At 48.1% G+C, this 16,248-nt stretch overlaps 1 protein-coding gene across 2 annotated transcripts in view; it reads left to right on the top strand.

Annotated features, from left to right (window-relative positions):
* PTGIS (prostaglandin I2 synthase) overlaps positions 1-16,248 on the top strand; it is a 44,337-nt gene that overhangs the window by 17,092 nt on the left and 10,997 nt on the right. For both annotated transcript variants that reach the window (XM_082671147.1, XM_082671146.1), the window contains exons 5-6: positions 1,047-1,198; positions 11,128-11,309. In XM_082671147.1, the coding sequence (XP_082527273.1) occupies positions 1,047-1,198; positions 11,128-11,309 (334 nt within the window). The remainder of the gene's footprint in view (positions 1-1,046; positions 1,199-11,127; positions 11,310-16,248) is intronic.

The following is a 16,248-nucleotide window of genomic DNA, read 5'->3' as shown; positions in this document are numbered from 1 at the left end:
ACGCCGGTTCGTGCCCCAGTCCGGGAAGATCCCACATGCCGCAGAGCGGCTGCGCCCGTGAGCCATGGCCGCTGAGCCTGCGCGTCCAGAGCCTGTGCTCCGCAACGGGAGAGGCCACAGCAGTGAGAGGCCCGCGTACCGCAAAAAAAAAAAAAAAAAAAGTGTATGGTGGTGAAAACATTTCCTCTGAGAGCATTCCTGCGGGCGGTGTGTGTGTGTGTGTGTGTGTGTGTGTGTGTGTGTGTGTGTGTGTGTGTGTGTGTGTGTGTGTGTGTGTGTGTGTGTGTGTGTGTGTGTGTGTGTGTGTGTGTGTGTGTGTGTGTGCGCGCGCACGCAGACTCCCAGGGTGCTCCGCGCCGGCCCCTCACTCTCCAGTCCAGCACCTGGGCCGGCAGTACCTGGCAGCGCCCTGACCTGGCTGTGGTTGCTCCCTTGGCTCTGGGCCTTTGCGGGGACCATGCCCTCTGCCCGAACCCCTTTCCCCTGCTTATCCTGCAGGTCTCAGCTCAGACCTGCCTCCTCCAGGGAGCCCACCCTGACTCCATCTCCAGGGGCAGGAGCCTCCTTTCCTGATCGGTGCCCCCATCTTGCCCCACTGGCCACCCCTCACTCTGCTCTGCTCGCCAGCCTCCGGGTAGCGCCTCCACACTCTGCCTCCTTCCTGCCGCAGGAGGTTGGCTCTTCCCTGCGCCTCAGGCCCCTCCCTCTGCTCCTCCCACGCTGGCTCCTTCTCATCCTTCACCGAGAGCCCCTCCCCACCCCCTCCCTCTTTGTCCCTCCCTCTGAGCCCCAGCTGACCTATGATTCATCCACTCGTTTCTCTGTATGTCTGTCTCCCTCATTAGAGTGTTGGCTCCATGGGTGTGTGAGGGTTTTGTCTGTTTTCTTCTCTGCTGACGCTGTGGCCCAGAGAGGTCCCTGACACATGGTAGGAAAATCAGGTGCTCCTCAGGTGTACAAATGAAGAAAACGTGTAGGCAGCCCTGGGAGGGTTCGGCCGGGAGTATCCAAAGACAACCCCCTGACCAGCTGTTTGCCGCCCCCAGAGCCGGCTACCTGACTCTGTACGGTGTCGAGGCACCGCCACACACCCAGGAGAGCCAGGCCCAGGACCGCGTCCACTCAGCCGACGTCTTCCACACCTTCCGCCAGCTTGACCTGCTGCTCCCCAAACTGGCACGTGGCTCCCTGTCAGTGGGTAAGCGCCATGGGGGCCCTGGTGGGTGGTGGGGCTAATGGAGGGACCCAGAGAGGGAGGATCATAGATAACATAGGAGGAAAGACGTTCTAATGCCCTTAAAGGTAGTGAGATCCCCGTCACTGGGGTATGCAAGAGCAGAGTGGTGGAGAGGCAGGGCTTGGACTAGAGCTGGGGTTCCTGGTAGAAATTCTGATACAGCACATCTAGAGTGGGGCCTGGGGACCTTGAGTGTGTGTGTGTGTGTGTGTTTGTGTATGCTCCTTTTCTAGTTTTATGATTTAATTTGCTCTAGAATTTTTTACAAGTAGTTTATGCTGATTATAAGAAATTCAAGCCATATAGAATAACTTAAAGGGAACAATAAAAGAATTCTCCAACTTCTCCCCATCCCAGCCCACCACTCCCGCTCCCATCCACAGAGGTGACCATTATTACTAGCTTGGAGTACATCCTGCAGAATTCTCTCTAAATACACACACACACACACACACACACACACACACAGAGTTGTGTGTCTTTTTTTTTCTATTTTTAAGGTTTTTAATTTCTCTTTTTTACTGAGGTATAATTTATGCACAGGAAAGCACACAGGTCCTAAACGCACAGCTTAGAGGTAAATCTAAACTTTTTATGCCCTTTCCCAGTCAGTATCCACCCCCAGAGCTAGCCACTGTATGGATTTCTTTCACCTCAGCTTACTTTTACCTGTTCTTACACTTCCTTTAAAACGAATCATACAACATGTGCCCTTTCATGTCTGATTTCTTTCACTCAGCTTCATGTGTGTAAGATTCATGCAGGTTGAATGTATCTATAGTTTGTTCTTTTTCATTGCTGTGAAGTATTTCATTAGTGTAATAACCACAATTTGTCATCCATTCCTGGTTGATGGACATCTTGGTGGGTTCTGGTTTCTGGTTGGGTTAGCTTGTTACGAACATTCTTGAGCATGTCTTTCTGAGCACACATGCCTTCATTTCTCTTAGTTGTCAGCCCTGTGCTTTTATAACATCGACCTAGCACACTGGAGAGGCATTGTTCTGCTACTTAGCATTTTCACTGAACTCCACATCTAGAACTTTCCACATCGCTTTGTAAAAACCCACGTCATTCATTTCTGTGGACTCAATATTGGTAAAGAGCTTCCTGCTGGATTCAGAGTGCCAGGGCCATAGGAACCACTGGACTGCATTCTTCCCTGGCCACTGTGTCTCAGACTTCCCCAGTGAGAAGAATCCTCTGGGGTCCTTGTTAATAAGACAAGTCACCCAGCCCCATCATGGTCCATTTGAATCTGAATCTCCAGTGAGGCTGGGACACTGCATGTATGACAGGTGCTGTAGGAAGGTTGAGAAATAACTGTGTGTCCTGGTCTCAGGTACTTGCAACAAGACCTGAATTCAGATCCCTACTGTGCTGCTTCCTTGCTGGTGATTTGGGGCAAGTTACTTAACTTCTTTTCTTTTTTTAATTAATTAATTTAAAATTTTTTGGCTGCATTGGGTCTTTGTTACTGCGCACAGGCTTTCTCTAGTTGCAGCAAGTGGGGGCTACTCTTCGCTGGGGTGCACGGGCTTCTCACTGCGGTGGCTTCTCTTGTTGCAGAGCACAGGCTCTAGGTGTACGGGCTTCAGTAATTGTGGCACGTGGGCTTAGTAGTTGTGGCTTGTGGGCTGCAGAGCGCAGGCTCAGTAGTTGTGGCACATGGGCTTAGTTGCTCCGTGGCATGTGAGATCTTCCCGGACCAGGGCTTGAACCCGTGTCCCATGCATTGGCAGGCGGATTCTTAACTACTGTGCCACAGTTGTTAAGAATAGGGAAATTAAGAGTAGGGAAGTCCCTACTTAACTTCTTTTTGCCCTAGGTCTTTTCTCCGGAGGAGCAGTTGAAGGCAGTGGTCGAGACAGACTCTGGGCTCAGGTGGCTTGAGGTGGTTTACTGGCTCTTATGTAATCTCTGTGTGCCTCAGTGATCCCATCTGTAAAATGGGAAGAACAGTAGGATCTTCCTAGAAGGTGGCTGTTAGGATTGGCTGAGGTAATAAAGAAAAAATACTACTTGTTGAGCATTTTCTTTGGTGCCAGATACCAGGTTAAACATTGTCTCATTCAGTGCTCACAACAGCTCATGACCCCATTTCATTTATTTATATATTTTTAAGAATGAAACTTTAACACATTAGATTGTTTAAATTAAAAAAGAGGGCTTCCCTGGTGGTTAAGAGTCCACCTGCCGATGCAGGGGACACAGGTTCATGCCCCGGTCCGGGAAGATCCCACATGCCACGGAGCGGCTGGGCCTGTGAGCCATGGCCGCTGAGCCTGCGCGTCCGGAGCCTGTGCTCCACAACGGGAGAGGCCACAACAGTGAGAGGCCCGCGTACTGCAAAAAAAAAAAAAAAAAAAGAAACATATTCTTGTGGTAGATGTAGACAGTAAAAAGTAATAATACTCAGTTTTCCAAGCTTAGCTTCCTATGGAAACCAACGTTAACATGCTGATGTATCCCTTCACAGTGTTCTGTAGGGATACTCTATTTTGAAAATGGAGACAAATATATGTATCTAAAGTGTCACTGTGTATTTATAGAAAGGGATTATATCTATTAACTGCAACTTATTTTTTTAACCTAACGATATACAGTCTCCCTTGTCAATACAAACATCTAGAGGCATTAACCAATGCACTTAGATAAGAGAAATCAATTACCAATATAAGAATGAGTAAAGAAGAAATAAAAGTATCCCTATTTGCAGATAATCTGATGCTATACCCAGAAAACCCCAGAAAATCTATGATAAAACTAACTCAAGCAAAAATGAATATAGCAAAGTAGAGGTCACTATTTAGGCAGCCATCCCCCTCCAATGGATATTTATAATTGTTTCCTTTTTCATGTGTGTTACTGTTATAGTATTTCCTTGTACTTGTATCTCTTCTACCATCTGGTGATTTTATTTCTCTCTAACAGTTTCCTGGAAGTGGGTTTGCTGGGTCAAAGGGCATGCACATTAAAATTTATTTTATTTATTTATTTTTTTTTGCGGTACGCGGGCCTCTCACTGTTGTGGCCTCTCCCGTTGCGGAGCACAGGCTCCGGACGCGCAGGCTCAGCGGCCATGGCTCATGGGCCCAGCCACTCCGTGGCATGTGGGATCCTCCCGGACCGGGGCACGAACCCGTGTCCCCTGCATCGGCAGGCAGACTCTCAACCACTGTGCCACCAGGGAAGCCCTAAAATTTTTATTAGCTGTTGCCACATCATTTCCAAAACCATGGAGCAATTCATACGCCTACCCAAAGGAAAGGAGTCTGCTCATTCCCCACCAGATTTTTTCAGTCTTTCCATTTGTTTGCCAATCTAATGGACAGAGGTGGGTAACTTGTAGTTTTAATTTGCATTTCCCCACCACCTTGTCAACGTGCAATTATCGGTGTTTAAATCCTTGCCAATCTGATGGGCAAAAAAGGGCATCTGGCTTTATGGGCATTTCCCTGACTACTGTATGAGACATCTTTTAGTGTTACCAGCCATTTGCTTTTCCTCTTTGTGAGTTGCCTGTTCATGACTCTTAATGTCTTTTTAGAGACAACTCCTTATCTTATCGAATCCTGCCATCAGTGCTGGAAAGTTGGTATTATTAAATTCATTTTGCAGGTAAAGAAACTGAGGCTCAGAGAGGCGAAGTCACTTGTCATAGACACACAGCTGGTAGGTGGCAGAGCCAGCAAAATGGAAACTTGGTCTGTCTGCTTTCAAAAGCTAGTGCATAAAGCACTGACACGTGCCGGCATGGATTGCTTCTCCAGGAAAGAGTAGTTTCTCTGCTGCCGTTTCCTCCATACAGATGCTGCAGGGGAGTCTGTGCAGATGCAGAGGGGAACTCTCCTTGTTTTTCTGGGAGCAGCTCTGGGCTGGGTATGGGAAGGCTGCACTTCCCAGTATGGGCAGCAGGTGGCGATGTTGGGGAAGGTTTCTCAGCTAGGGACTGGAGGCTGAGGTGCAGAACGGCCCTCAGACCTGGTTGTGGGCATGTGAGGCTATGCAGCTTCTTTCGAAGAGTGATTTGGTAGAAACTATCAATATATAAAGTACACATTGCTTTGATCCTGTACTTCCACTTCTTGGAATTACCCCACAGAAATGCTTGCATGTGTCTACGGATCCACAGATATTCATTAGCATGTCACTTGTTTTAGCAAACCCTAAAAACAACCTAGATGTCCCCCGTAGTAGCTGATGAAATAAATTATGCTTTCACACAAAGGAAAGCTATGCAACTGTAGAAAGTAATGGGATATACTGCTATAGGCTGAAATCTACTGTTAGGAAAAAGGTGCAGAACAGAGGGTATGGGGGTGTGTGTGTGTTTGTGTTTAAATGTGGGAACATTTATAGATTTTTGCCTCTGGGAAAGCTGAGATGGGATGGAGAGAATCTCACACCCATTTGAACTCTTAGAGTTTCTTTCTTTCTTTTTCTTTTATTATTGTTGTTGTTTACCATTTACATGCATTATTCCTCCTCTGCTTTTAGAAATGTAAACATTTTAAAAGAAAATTGACCCTTTGGAGACCCTTAGACCACTGAGTCTGGTGCTTCTCATACAGGAGGGAGTTGGGGGGCAGTAGGGAGTTAGAGCCCCAAGCTAAGCATACTGCTTCTTTCTGGGATAATCATTTCACTGGATTATTATTATTTAAATATTGTTTGGGGGAAAAAAAGCATTCTTATATTAAAGAATCACAGGGTCTAATGCAAAAATCAAATGCATTTTAAAGGTAAAACACAAGGCTTTAAAAAAAAAACATGTCTCCACTGGGGGCCTCTCTGAACGTACCCTCAGGTCTCCAGTGGTCAGAGGTGTTTCCATGCCTAGTCCTCTTGCTTTACAAATGGAGAGACTGAGGCCCAGAGATGGACAGGGCCTCAGCCAAGCCCACACAGCATGGGAGGTCTGACATCAAACCTGTTTCTCCTGCCTCTGACCAAGTTACCTGTCACATGAGCCGGCCAGTTCTGATTCACAGCGTTGAGTCATTACACTGGGGCTGATGAATAATACCTTATAAAAATGGCAGGATGGGCTTCCCTGGTGGCACGGTGGTTGAGAGTCTGCCTGCTGATGCAGGGGACACGGGTTCGTGCCCCGGTCCGGGAAGATCCCACATGCTGCAGAGCGGCTGGGCCCGTGAGCCATGGCCGCTGAGCCTGCGCATCCGGAGCCTGTGCTCCACAGTGGGAGAGGCCACAACAGTGAGAGGCCTTCGTACTGCAAAAAAAAAAAAAATGGCAGGAATGTAGCAAGTACAACTTACCAAACCCCTGCCGGTACAGAGTGTGTTCTGTGTGTGATCTTTTTGAGTCCTCCTAATGATCCTGTGAGCCAGGTTGCCTCCATTTTACAGATGGGGAACTGAGACTCAGAGATACAAAGTGATTTGCCCAAGATCATCCTTCTAGGAAGGGGCTGAGCTGGGATTTCAACCTGGGTCTCTATGGCTGCAAACTGGGTGTTCGTTACCTCACAATTTATTATTATTTCTTACTTATAGAAATACTACATGAATATATTCTCCTTGGACTAATAATTTACTAACATTCATTAAGCTTTGTTTAATAATATAGCTAATGTTTATTAGGCCTGTGCTAGGCATCCCTCTTTGGACTTTATATGTTAATGCATTCAATCCCTGTATAACCCTATGTGATGAGTACTCTTACCTCAATTTATAGGTAAGAAAACTGAGGTGTTCAGAGGTGAGGTGCCTTGTTCAAGGTCAGGCACTCTGCTCCAGAGTTTGGGCTGTTAACTTGGCTCCCCGGCCTCTTGTGGAAAAAACAATCAAATATTACAGAAGAGGCAAATTCTCTTTTGACCACACTCCCTCTACATCTATCACCAAGGTAACCATTGTTATCAGTTTGGTGTTATCCTGCTAGAACAGTGCTATCCTGTAGAAATAGAATGCCAGTCATATATGTAATTTTAAATTTTCTAGTAGACGCATTAAAAAAAAAAGGAAGAGGTGAAATCAATTTTATAAAATATAAATCAATTTTTTAAAATATAAAAAATATTATGTTTTTTCTTTAACCCAGTATATCTAAGATATTAGCATTTCAGCATGTAATTAGTATAAAAATTCTTGCGATATTTTACATTTTGTTTCTCAGGCAAGACTTGAAATCTGGGGTGTACTTTTTACTCATAGCATGTCTCAGTTCCAGGCGGCCACATATCACGTACTCAGTAAGCACATGTGGCTTGTGGCTTCCTTCCTGGACAGAGCAGTTCTAGACCCTTCTCCACGTGGTAAAATACGGTACGAGCCCCAATTATACTCTGATCTAAATACACAGCAAACCCTGGTTTTCCCAGTGGGAAAGTTTTTTTGTTTTGTCTTGCTTTGTTTTTTTGGTCAACCTAAACATGGAAATAATTAGGACCGGAAATGAAATAACGTCTCCTTATTTATTTATTTATTTATTTATTTCAGTACGCGGGCCTCTCACTGTCGTGGCCTCTCCCGTTGCGGAGCACAGGCTCCGGACGCGCAGGCTCAGCGGCCATGGCTCACGGGCCCAGCTGCTCCGCGGCATGTGGGATCTTTCCGGACCAGGGCACGAACCCGTGTCCCCTGCGTCGGCAGGCGGACTCCCAACCACTGCGCCACCAGGGAAGCCTCGATGTCTCCTTATTGATTTTGTTGAGCATCCCTCGTTAAGCTCACGTGTTATATAAACTAACCGTTTAGAAATGTTGCTTTCTTCCCATGCTCACATTTCAGGAGTTGGCTTATTCAGACTCCACCTTTGACACCTGCGTCTTCCCCATCAGCGGGATCCCAGGTGGAGTCACCAAACTCAGTTTTTCAGAACCCCTCTTCTTCACTCCCGATCATCTGTTTGAAATACAGAATGAGCTTTTTGAATCTGTAAGTCTATGAATCTGTGATCTTTCGCTGGAAATGTTTTACAGGCATGGGGGTGGTGCCAGATTTTGAATATGTTTCACGTGGTTCAAACATTGAAAATATAAAATAGTAACAGTGAAAAGTCTCCCCTCCCTTCTTGTCATCCCTCCTTCCACCCAATTCCCACTCTCCACAATTGGCTGCTTATATTAGTTTCTCGTGGATCCTTCCAGAGTTCCTTTACGCAAATACAAGCAAATGTGCTATATTCTTGTTTTTCTCTTTTGCTCACAAGTGCATAGTAAACACACTGATGTAGACGCTTTGCCTTTTTCTAACAAGGTAGAGTAGCAATAGCTAACTCTTGTGTAAGATTTCGTGTATCCTGCACTGTTCTAAGAGCTCTCCAAATGTTAAGCAGATTTGATCAAATTACTGCTATATTTTTTTTTACTTGTGTTTTTGCCAATCCAATTTTTTATTATACACCACCATCTTTGGCTCATTTGCCAAATGACATTCACATATCTTCCTGTTTTCTTAGTGGTGGTAAAATATATATAGCATAAAATTTACCATTTAAACCATTTTAAGTATAAAATTCAATAAATAAACTTCACAATGTTGTGTAGCCATACCATTATGTATTTCCAGAAGTTTTTCATCATACCAGAAGATCTGTATCCATGAAATAATAATGCCCCATCTCTCCCTCCCTCCACCCCTATTAACCTGTATCCTACTCTCTGTCTCTATGAATCTGCCTGTTCTGAGTACCTCGTATAAGTGGAATCATGCAATATTTCTCTTTTTGTGTCTGCCTTATTTCACTTAGTAGAACGTTCTCAGGATTCATCCCTGCTGTAGCCGTGCATCAGAATGTCCTTTTTAAGGCCGGATAATATTCCATTGTATGGATATGCCACCTCTTGTCTACCTATTCATCTGTTGATGGACACGGGTTATTTCGACCTTTGGACTATTGTGAATAATGCTGCTATGAACATGGGTGTATACAAGTATCTGTATGATGTGCAAATATTTTCTCCCATTCTGTCCGTTGTCTTTGCATACTGCATTGCTTTTGAAAGTCATCCTTAAAAGCCATATTTACAGTGACATTCAAGACCTGCACTTGTGCTGTCAGACCTTAAAAAATGCCAGTCATTTCTAAATCTGCCTTAAATTTCCCCTCCTTTTTCAAAAATTTTAATTTAATTTTATTTTGATTCTTTTCTCTCTTTTTTAAATTAATTAATTAATTAATTTGTTTTTGGCTGCATTGGGTCTTCGTTGCTGCGCGTGGGCTTTCTCTAGTTGCGGTGAGCAGGGCCTACTCTTTGTTGCGGTGCGCGGTCTTCTCATTGCAGTGGCTCCCCTTGTTGCGGAGCACAGGCTCTAGGCACGTGGGCTCAGTAGTTGTGGCTCACGGGCTCTAGAGCGCAGGCTCAGCGGCCATGGCTCACGGGCTTAGTTGCTCCGCGGCATGTGGGATCTTCCCAGACCAGCACTCGAACCCGTGTCCCTTGCATTGGCAGGCAGATTCTTAACCACTGTGCCACCAGGGAAGCCCTTTACCTCCTTTTGTTATCAATCTCATCAGATCGGTCCTGTAAGTAAGCATCTAGAACCAGCATCAACTGAGGTGGCTTCAGCACCTCCTGCACCCTGCACCCTGCACCCACCTGTTTAAAATCTCCGTGTGCCTGGGCCGCACCCCCAGATATTCTGATGAGATTGGTGGGGGTGGGGTGGGGACCTGAGCAGCCAGAGATTTAAACCTGCCTGGTGATGCTCCAATACCTGAAAATTTGGGAAAGAGGAAAATCATGTATTTCAGATAACAATTGGCCTCACTGGTTTAAATTGAGAAGTATGTCACCTGAAAGTGTCTAGAGGTTGAAGAAAAGCATAGGGAGCATAGTATTTGAAAACATAACTAATGCACTTGAATAAGTGTCGCCTACGTTTTACATCCTGTAACGTGCAGCCTGGTTTAGAGCCACTGGGTGGATGGACCTTCCTGAAACACTGCTTTGTGGCTCAGAAAAGTCAATGAGAGAGTTTCTAGTACTCTGGAATTTTGTAGCAATCCAAGTGACTCCCCCTTTTCCAAGGAGTGATTTTGGAACAACCAAGTCTTATATTTGCACATATATATATGTCAATACAGCATCATCTTGTAGCGTTAATACAATAAATAAATAAGCATCTGACTTTATTCCTTCAATGGTCTGCCTGTGTGGGCCCGGTGAGGGCTGGACGTAAAGAGCTTCCTCATTGGTTTTCACTGCTTCATGGTTTTCCAGAATGTAAACACGCCATCGTTTATTTAATGGTGTTTTTGAACTGGTGATCCGTGAGCCAGTTTAACTTGAGATGCTTTTGTGGCCTGTGCGGTGATTAAAAATTTCTTACTGAGATGCTAACTTTAAAACACATGAGAAGATTCCCCCTGAACATCTGGATTTCAGTTTCTTCTAGAAACCCAGGCTCCCTGGCTGGGCTGGGCTGGTCGGTGGAGCTGAGTGGAGCCACCCGACCCTCCCGTTGGGCCCCTTCCTGTCCCTCCTCCCTCATTCACTTTACCTGCCTTTCCTGCAGTTAGTTGAGTTTGAGACCCCAGACCAACCTGTCCCCTCTTGGTGGTCAGTTTGGTTGTTACCCCTGAGTAACGCTGTGCTGAGTGTGCTCTCAGGGTCTCCCCACCCACATGGGCTGGTGTTCCTCTGGGATCAGACCCCAGGAAGGGAGAATGTGGCTCCCCGTTTCCTGCCCCTCCCCCTGCTGTGCTGAGAAGTCCATTCATTTAGCAAATGTTGATTGAGTACCTCCTCTGGGCCAGGCCAGCATTTAAGGGCTGGGTCCCTGTTGCCTCTTTCCCACAGGAACTCCCCATCCCCTGGGGTGACACCTGGAAGACCCTTGGCCTAATGGGAGGTCAGGGCTGGGTGACCCTGGGCTGGAGGTGGATCTGTAACCCTCATCCTCTGTGCTCCGTCCCTGCAGGGGATAAGGACCAGGTGTGCAGGGTCAAAGGTCGCCTGTGGAAGCTGTTGTCCCCAGCCAGGCTGGCCACTCGGGCCCACCGGAGCAAATGGCTGGAGAGTTACCTGCTGCACCTGGAGGAGATGGGCGTGTCGGAGGAGATGCAGGCGCGGGCTCTGGTGCTGCAGCTCTGGGCCACACAGGTGGGTGTGTGCAGGTGTGGACGTGAGGCTGTGCATATGAGTGCTTGTGTGTCGTGTGTGCACTCATGTGCGTGTGTGCCATCAGGCACACTTAGGCACATGCCTGCGAGCACATATGCATGTGCCTGCATGGGTGCTCACATCCTGGTGCATGTAGGTGTACATGTGTGAGAGTGTGCCACTGTGAGTATGGCTGTGGGTAGGTGCGCACACACCCAGCTGTCTGCCCCAGTTCCCTGACTCTCTTAACTGTCAAACAGTCTCATGAACAGGATCATTCATTCGATATATATGTTTTTAATTTGGAAAAACATCAAACTTACAGAGAAGCTGTATGAATAGTTTAATGAACTCATATATACTTCACCTTGATTCCCCAGTTTTAAACATTTGACCACATTTGCTTTCTCTCTGTCTCCTACTGTGCGTATCTTATTGAACCATTTGCAAATTAGTTGCAGACATCATGATTCTTTGCCCCTAATTACTTCAGCGTGCATCTCCCAGGAGCAAGAATATTCCCTTACATCATCATTTGATCAGCACAGTGATCAAATTCAGGACAGTTAACCCAGATACAGGATCATTATCTAATATACAGTCCACATTCCAATTTTGCCAGTTGTCTTAATAATACTCTTTACGGCTCATCTTGGTCCAGCATCCAGCTCAGCATCACACACTGCATTTAGTCATTCTGCCTTTTTAGTTTTCTTTGATATGGAACAGTTTTGGTGCCTTTAGTTGTTTTTTGCGACCTTGAGATTATTGAAGTATGCAGACCAGTTATCTTGAAGACTCATTTAAAAGTTCCTCTGAGTACTTACCATGGACCTCAAAGACCCTGCTCTGTGTTGCTTTTGTTTCAGCCAGGGGCAGGGGTGGGGCAGACATCAGGGAAAGAGATATAGGGTGATTTTAGATGCTGATAGGCAGGATATAAAACAGGGTCATGACTAGATAGGTCCTGGGGGTCTACTCTGGCCAGGGTGGCCTCTCTGAGGAGGAGATGACTGAGCTGAACCCTGGATGATAAGAAAGATCTAGATTTGGGGACTTGGGGGAAGATGTGGGGATAGAGTATTCCAGGAAGGGGAGGTGGTGGCCATGGAGGTGAGGAAGAAGTGGATAGATTCTGGAAACCCAGGGAAGACAGGGCCGGTGACGCTGGTGAAGGACTAGATACTGGAGTGAGAGAAAGCAGGGCTGAGGCTGCCGCATCTCCAGGCCTGGCTGCTGCCCTCGCCCCAACCATGAGCCCCCTCCTTCTTTGGGCCCCACCTCGGCAGTGACAGTTACACAGGCTGACATTTCTGGGTAATTCCTCTCCCATTGACTTACGACTTATTTTTAGTTTTTTCCCAGAGCCATTAACTGTCCTTGCAGGCAGAGACTGGGAAGGGTTGGGGGCTGGGTTTAATCAGCAGTTGGGGCCCCATTAGTGTCTAATAGCATATTTATGGGCAGTGACTTGGGACTCCAAACTGTCCCCATAATCCCCTATGGAAATGACCTCTGTCAGCAGAACTGGATGCTGGCCTAGGGGCTTGAGTGGCAGCAAGCCCGGCAAACAGCCTTTGGCGGGGCCAGGAGAACTGGGCAAGAGTTGAAATTGAGTTGTTGGCAGCGTCCAGAATTCAGGCAGGTGGAAGACCCTTCAAGATCTCGAGTCTTTTGAGAGTAGGGCCAAGAGGCTGGGTATCCCAGTGGTTTGGGGCACAGGCTCTGTGGACAGCCTGCCTGAACTTGGATCCTGACTTTACCACTACTTGGCAAGTCAGTCCCTTCTTAGTGCTTTGCTTTACTCCTCCGTAAAATAGAGACGGCAGGACCTTCCTCAAGGCGTTGTGGGGAGGATGAAAGGAAGCAATCCATGTAAAATCCTGTAACTGTGCTTGGCAGGTAACTAGTGCTCAATAAACATATTCAAGAAATACTTAGTGAGGGCCCACTGTGTGCCAGGCACCATTCTAGAAGCTGGGAAGAGAGCAGTGAGCAGAGCAAAGACCCCTGCCCTTAAGGAGCTGACATCGTGGTGGGAGAAGACAGACAATTACTAAACACGTAAGTATGTAAAATGTATTACAGATCATAAGTTCTGTGGAGAACAGATAAAGCAGGGAAAGGGGATGGCGGCAGGAGCGAGGAGGGCCTGCTTTTTTGAGTGGTCAAGGAAGGCCTCACCAAGAGGGTGACATCTGAGCAGAACCTCAAAGCAAGTGAGAGAGTGAGCCATGTAGCTGTGTAGGATGGGGGAGGGGGTGGGCAGCAAGTGCAAAGGCCCTGAGGTGGGGATGAGGGTGATGCGGCAGGGAGGTAGCAGGAGCCAGACCATGCAGGACCCTGTAGGCCATGGGGAGCACTTTTGGCTCTTCCTCTGAAATGGAAACCCTTTAAAGGCTGTGAGCAGAGGAGTGACATGGCCTGCCTTCTGCTTTAGAGGGGTCATTCTGGCTGCATTGCTGAGAATAGACTGTAGTGGGGGGAGTGGAGGCAAGGAGACCAGGGAGGAGGCCGCAGCAATATCCAGGCAAGAGAGGATGGTGCTGGACCAGAGGGCAGAGGGAGAGGGATTGGCTTCTGGACATATTTCCAGGTAGAGTCAACAGGCTTTGCTCTTGGATGGGACATTAGGAGAAGATGTCAACCAGGATGACTCCAGGCTTGGGCGTGAGTAGCAGGAAGGCTGAAGTTGAGGAAGATGGTGGAAGGAGTGACTTTTGGGGGAGAAAGTCGGGGGTTTGTTTGGGGCATGTTGAGTTCTAGGTGGAGAGCGGGCAGGTAGGAGCGCCTGGAGAAAAGAAGAGTCTGGGGTCCAGGGTTAAGGTCCAGGCTGGACATGTTGGGGGGTTGACAGCGCAGAGATGGTTGTTCAAGGGTGGATGGAGAAGCGGGCCAAGCCCTGGGCCTCTCCAGCGTGGGGGTCGGAAAGATGAGGAGAGCCAGCAAGGGAGACGAGGAGCCGCCAGGGAGGGGAGCTCGGAGGGAGCGCCACCCAGAGGCCGGCTGCAGAAAGTGTTCCAAGGGGTTGAGAAATGGTAGCTGGGATTGCTGTTGTCAGATCTGAGTGAGGAGTAATCATTTCAAAAGATACTGTTGAGCGCTTAACCCTGTGCCAGTCACCCGACTGAGCACTTTACAAACATCATCTCACAGGAACCTCGAAAAGGCTCCGTGAGTCCAGAGCCCCAGACCTGGGGTCTAGGCTGATGGAGGGGTCAGGGGGTCTCCAGCATCCAGGTGCTAGAGGAGGGCCTGGTGGGCTGAGATCCAAGGTCCAGGCAGGGGAAGAGGCTGGCTCCTAGGGGACGTGGGCCGGGTTGGGATGAGCTGAGTGGGCGGAGGGAGGAGAGCTCCCAAAGGCCTGCCCCTGCGGGCCCATCATGGTCCGGGCTGCTCTCCCAGCTCTGAGCTGTCAGGCAATGGGCGGCTCTGCTGACCACGGTAGTGCTGGGACTGACACCGCTAACTGTCGCGGCCCCATCAGTCAAGTTTCATTCTTCTCTTCCTTCTCCACGTCTGCCTTGGCTTCAGCAGCCATGGCTGCAGGAACTCCTGGGTGGTCCTGAGTGGGGGGAGGCGGACTGTGGGAGCTGCATGGGCACGGGGTTTACAGATGCTCAGCTGCTCAGTGGAGATGATCGCGATCGTGATCGTGGAGGCACTGCAACGTGAGGATGAAAAGCAAAAGCAGTGTTTCCAGTGCGACAGACTCGGGTGGAATCCCAGCTCTGCCACTGACTAGTTGTGTGACCTTGAATAGATCACTTCACTTTTCTGGGCTTCAATTTCACCATCCAAAAGGAGGAGGTAATAAGAATAATAGCTGTGCACAGAATTGGGTTTTTCCCCTTCAGTAGTTTCATTTTGAGATAATTATAGGTTATAGAAGAGTTGCAAAGATAGTGCAGAGAGTTCCCAAATACACTTCGCCCAGCTCCCCCCAGTGTTAACCTCTTACAGAACCACTGTGCATGTGGGAAAACTAGAAATCAGCGTTGGTACATTACTATTAATTGAAAGTCCATACTTTATCCAGACTTCCCCAGTTTTTCCACTACTGTCCCTTTTCTCTTCCAGGATCCAATCCAGGATCTACTTTGCACTTAGAGTATTCTTTTATTCCCTTAGAAAAAAAATTTAATCACAAAAAAATGAAAATAAATGTAATCTGTGATCTCCCACCCCTCACCTCTGTGTTCTCTCACGCCTCAGATGGGCTTTCCCAGGTGGTGGCAGCAAAGGCCACCAGCAGCTCTTGGCAACTTGGCAGTCCCCATGGAGGAGGGATTCTTTCTCCCGTGAATTCCAGCACAAACCCCAAGTCTGATACCCACTGGCCCAGCCCAGGTCACCTGTCCCCTCTCAGTCCGTCACTGACTGAGTGGCCCAGGCTGGGGTCACATGGTCACACCTGACGTCTGGAGGGGGTAGTTTCGCCCCAGACAATCCACTGGACTTCACATGAAGTGGAGGTAGTTCTCCCAAGGAAAATGGGCTGCTGTTACCCAAAGGTAGGGGAGTGGTGCAGGGCAGGCAGGGCTGCAGGTGTCCCCACTCCAGTTGACTGACAGTGCGGAGAGGAGGCCACAAGGTGGCGCACGTGAGCCGCTGAGCACCGGGTCTGGCTCACAGTGCGCGCCCCCTGGAGGTCAGATACCGTCGTTCACAGAAAAGGTAGAACAGAGCACAGGCGCTGCTGGGTGGTGGACTTTTGCTGCAGTGGGAGGGAGGGAGATTAGACAGAAGTGTCCTCGTAAACTGAGGCAAGGTCCTGTGGGAGAACACTCAGCTTCCAGGGTAGTGGACTAAGGATCTCATGGCTGTGTGATCATACACACATGCACGCTCACACATCGGTGCAGCTGGGCGGAAAGCAGTCTTCGTCACCTCCCTAACTTGCCACAGCTTCTTCCTGAAAGCAAAGTTAACCAAGCAG

Source organism: Grampus griseus (assembly GCF_964374135.1).
Source record: "Grampus griseus genome assembly, chromosome: 14".
NCBI lineage: Eukaryota > Metazoa > Chordata > Mammalia > Artiodactyla > Delphinidae > Grampus > Grampus griseus.
This window is presented reverse-complemented; position numbering and strand designations above follow the sequence as displayed.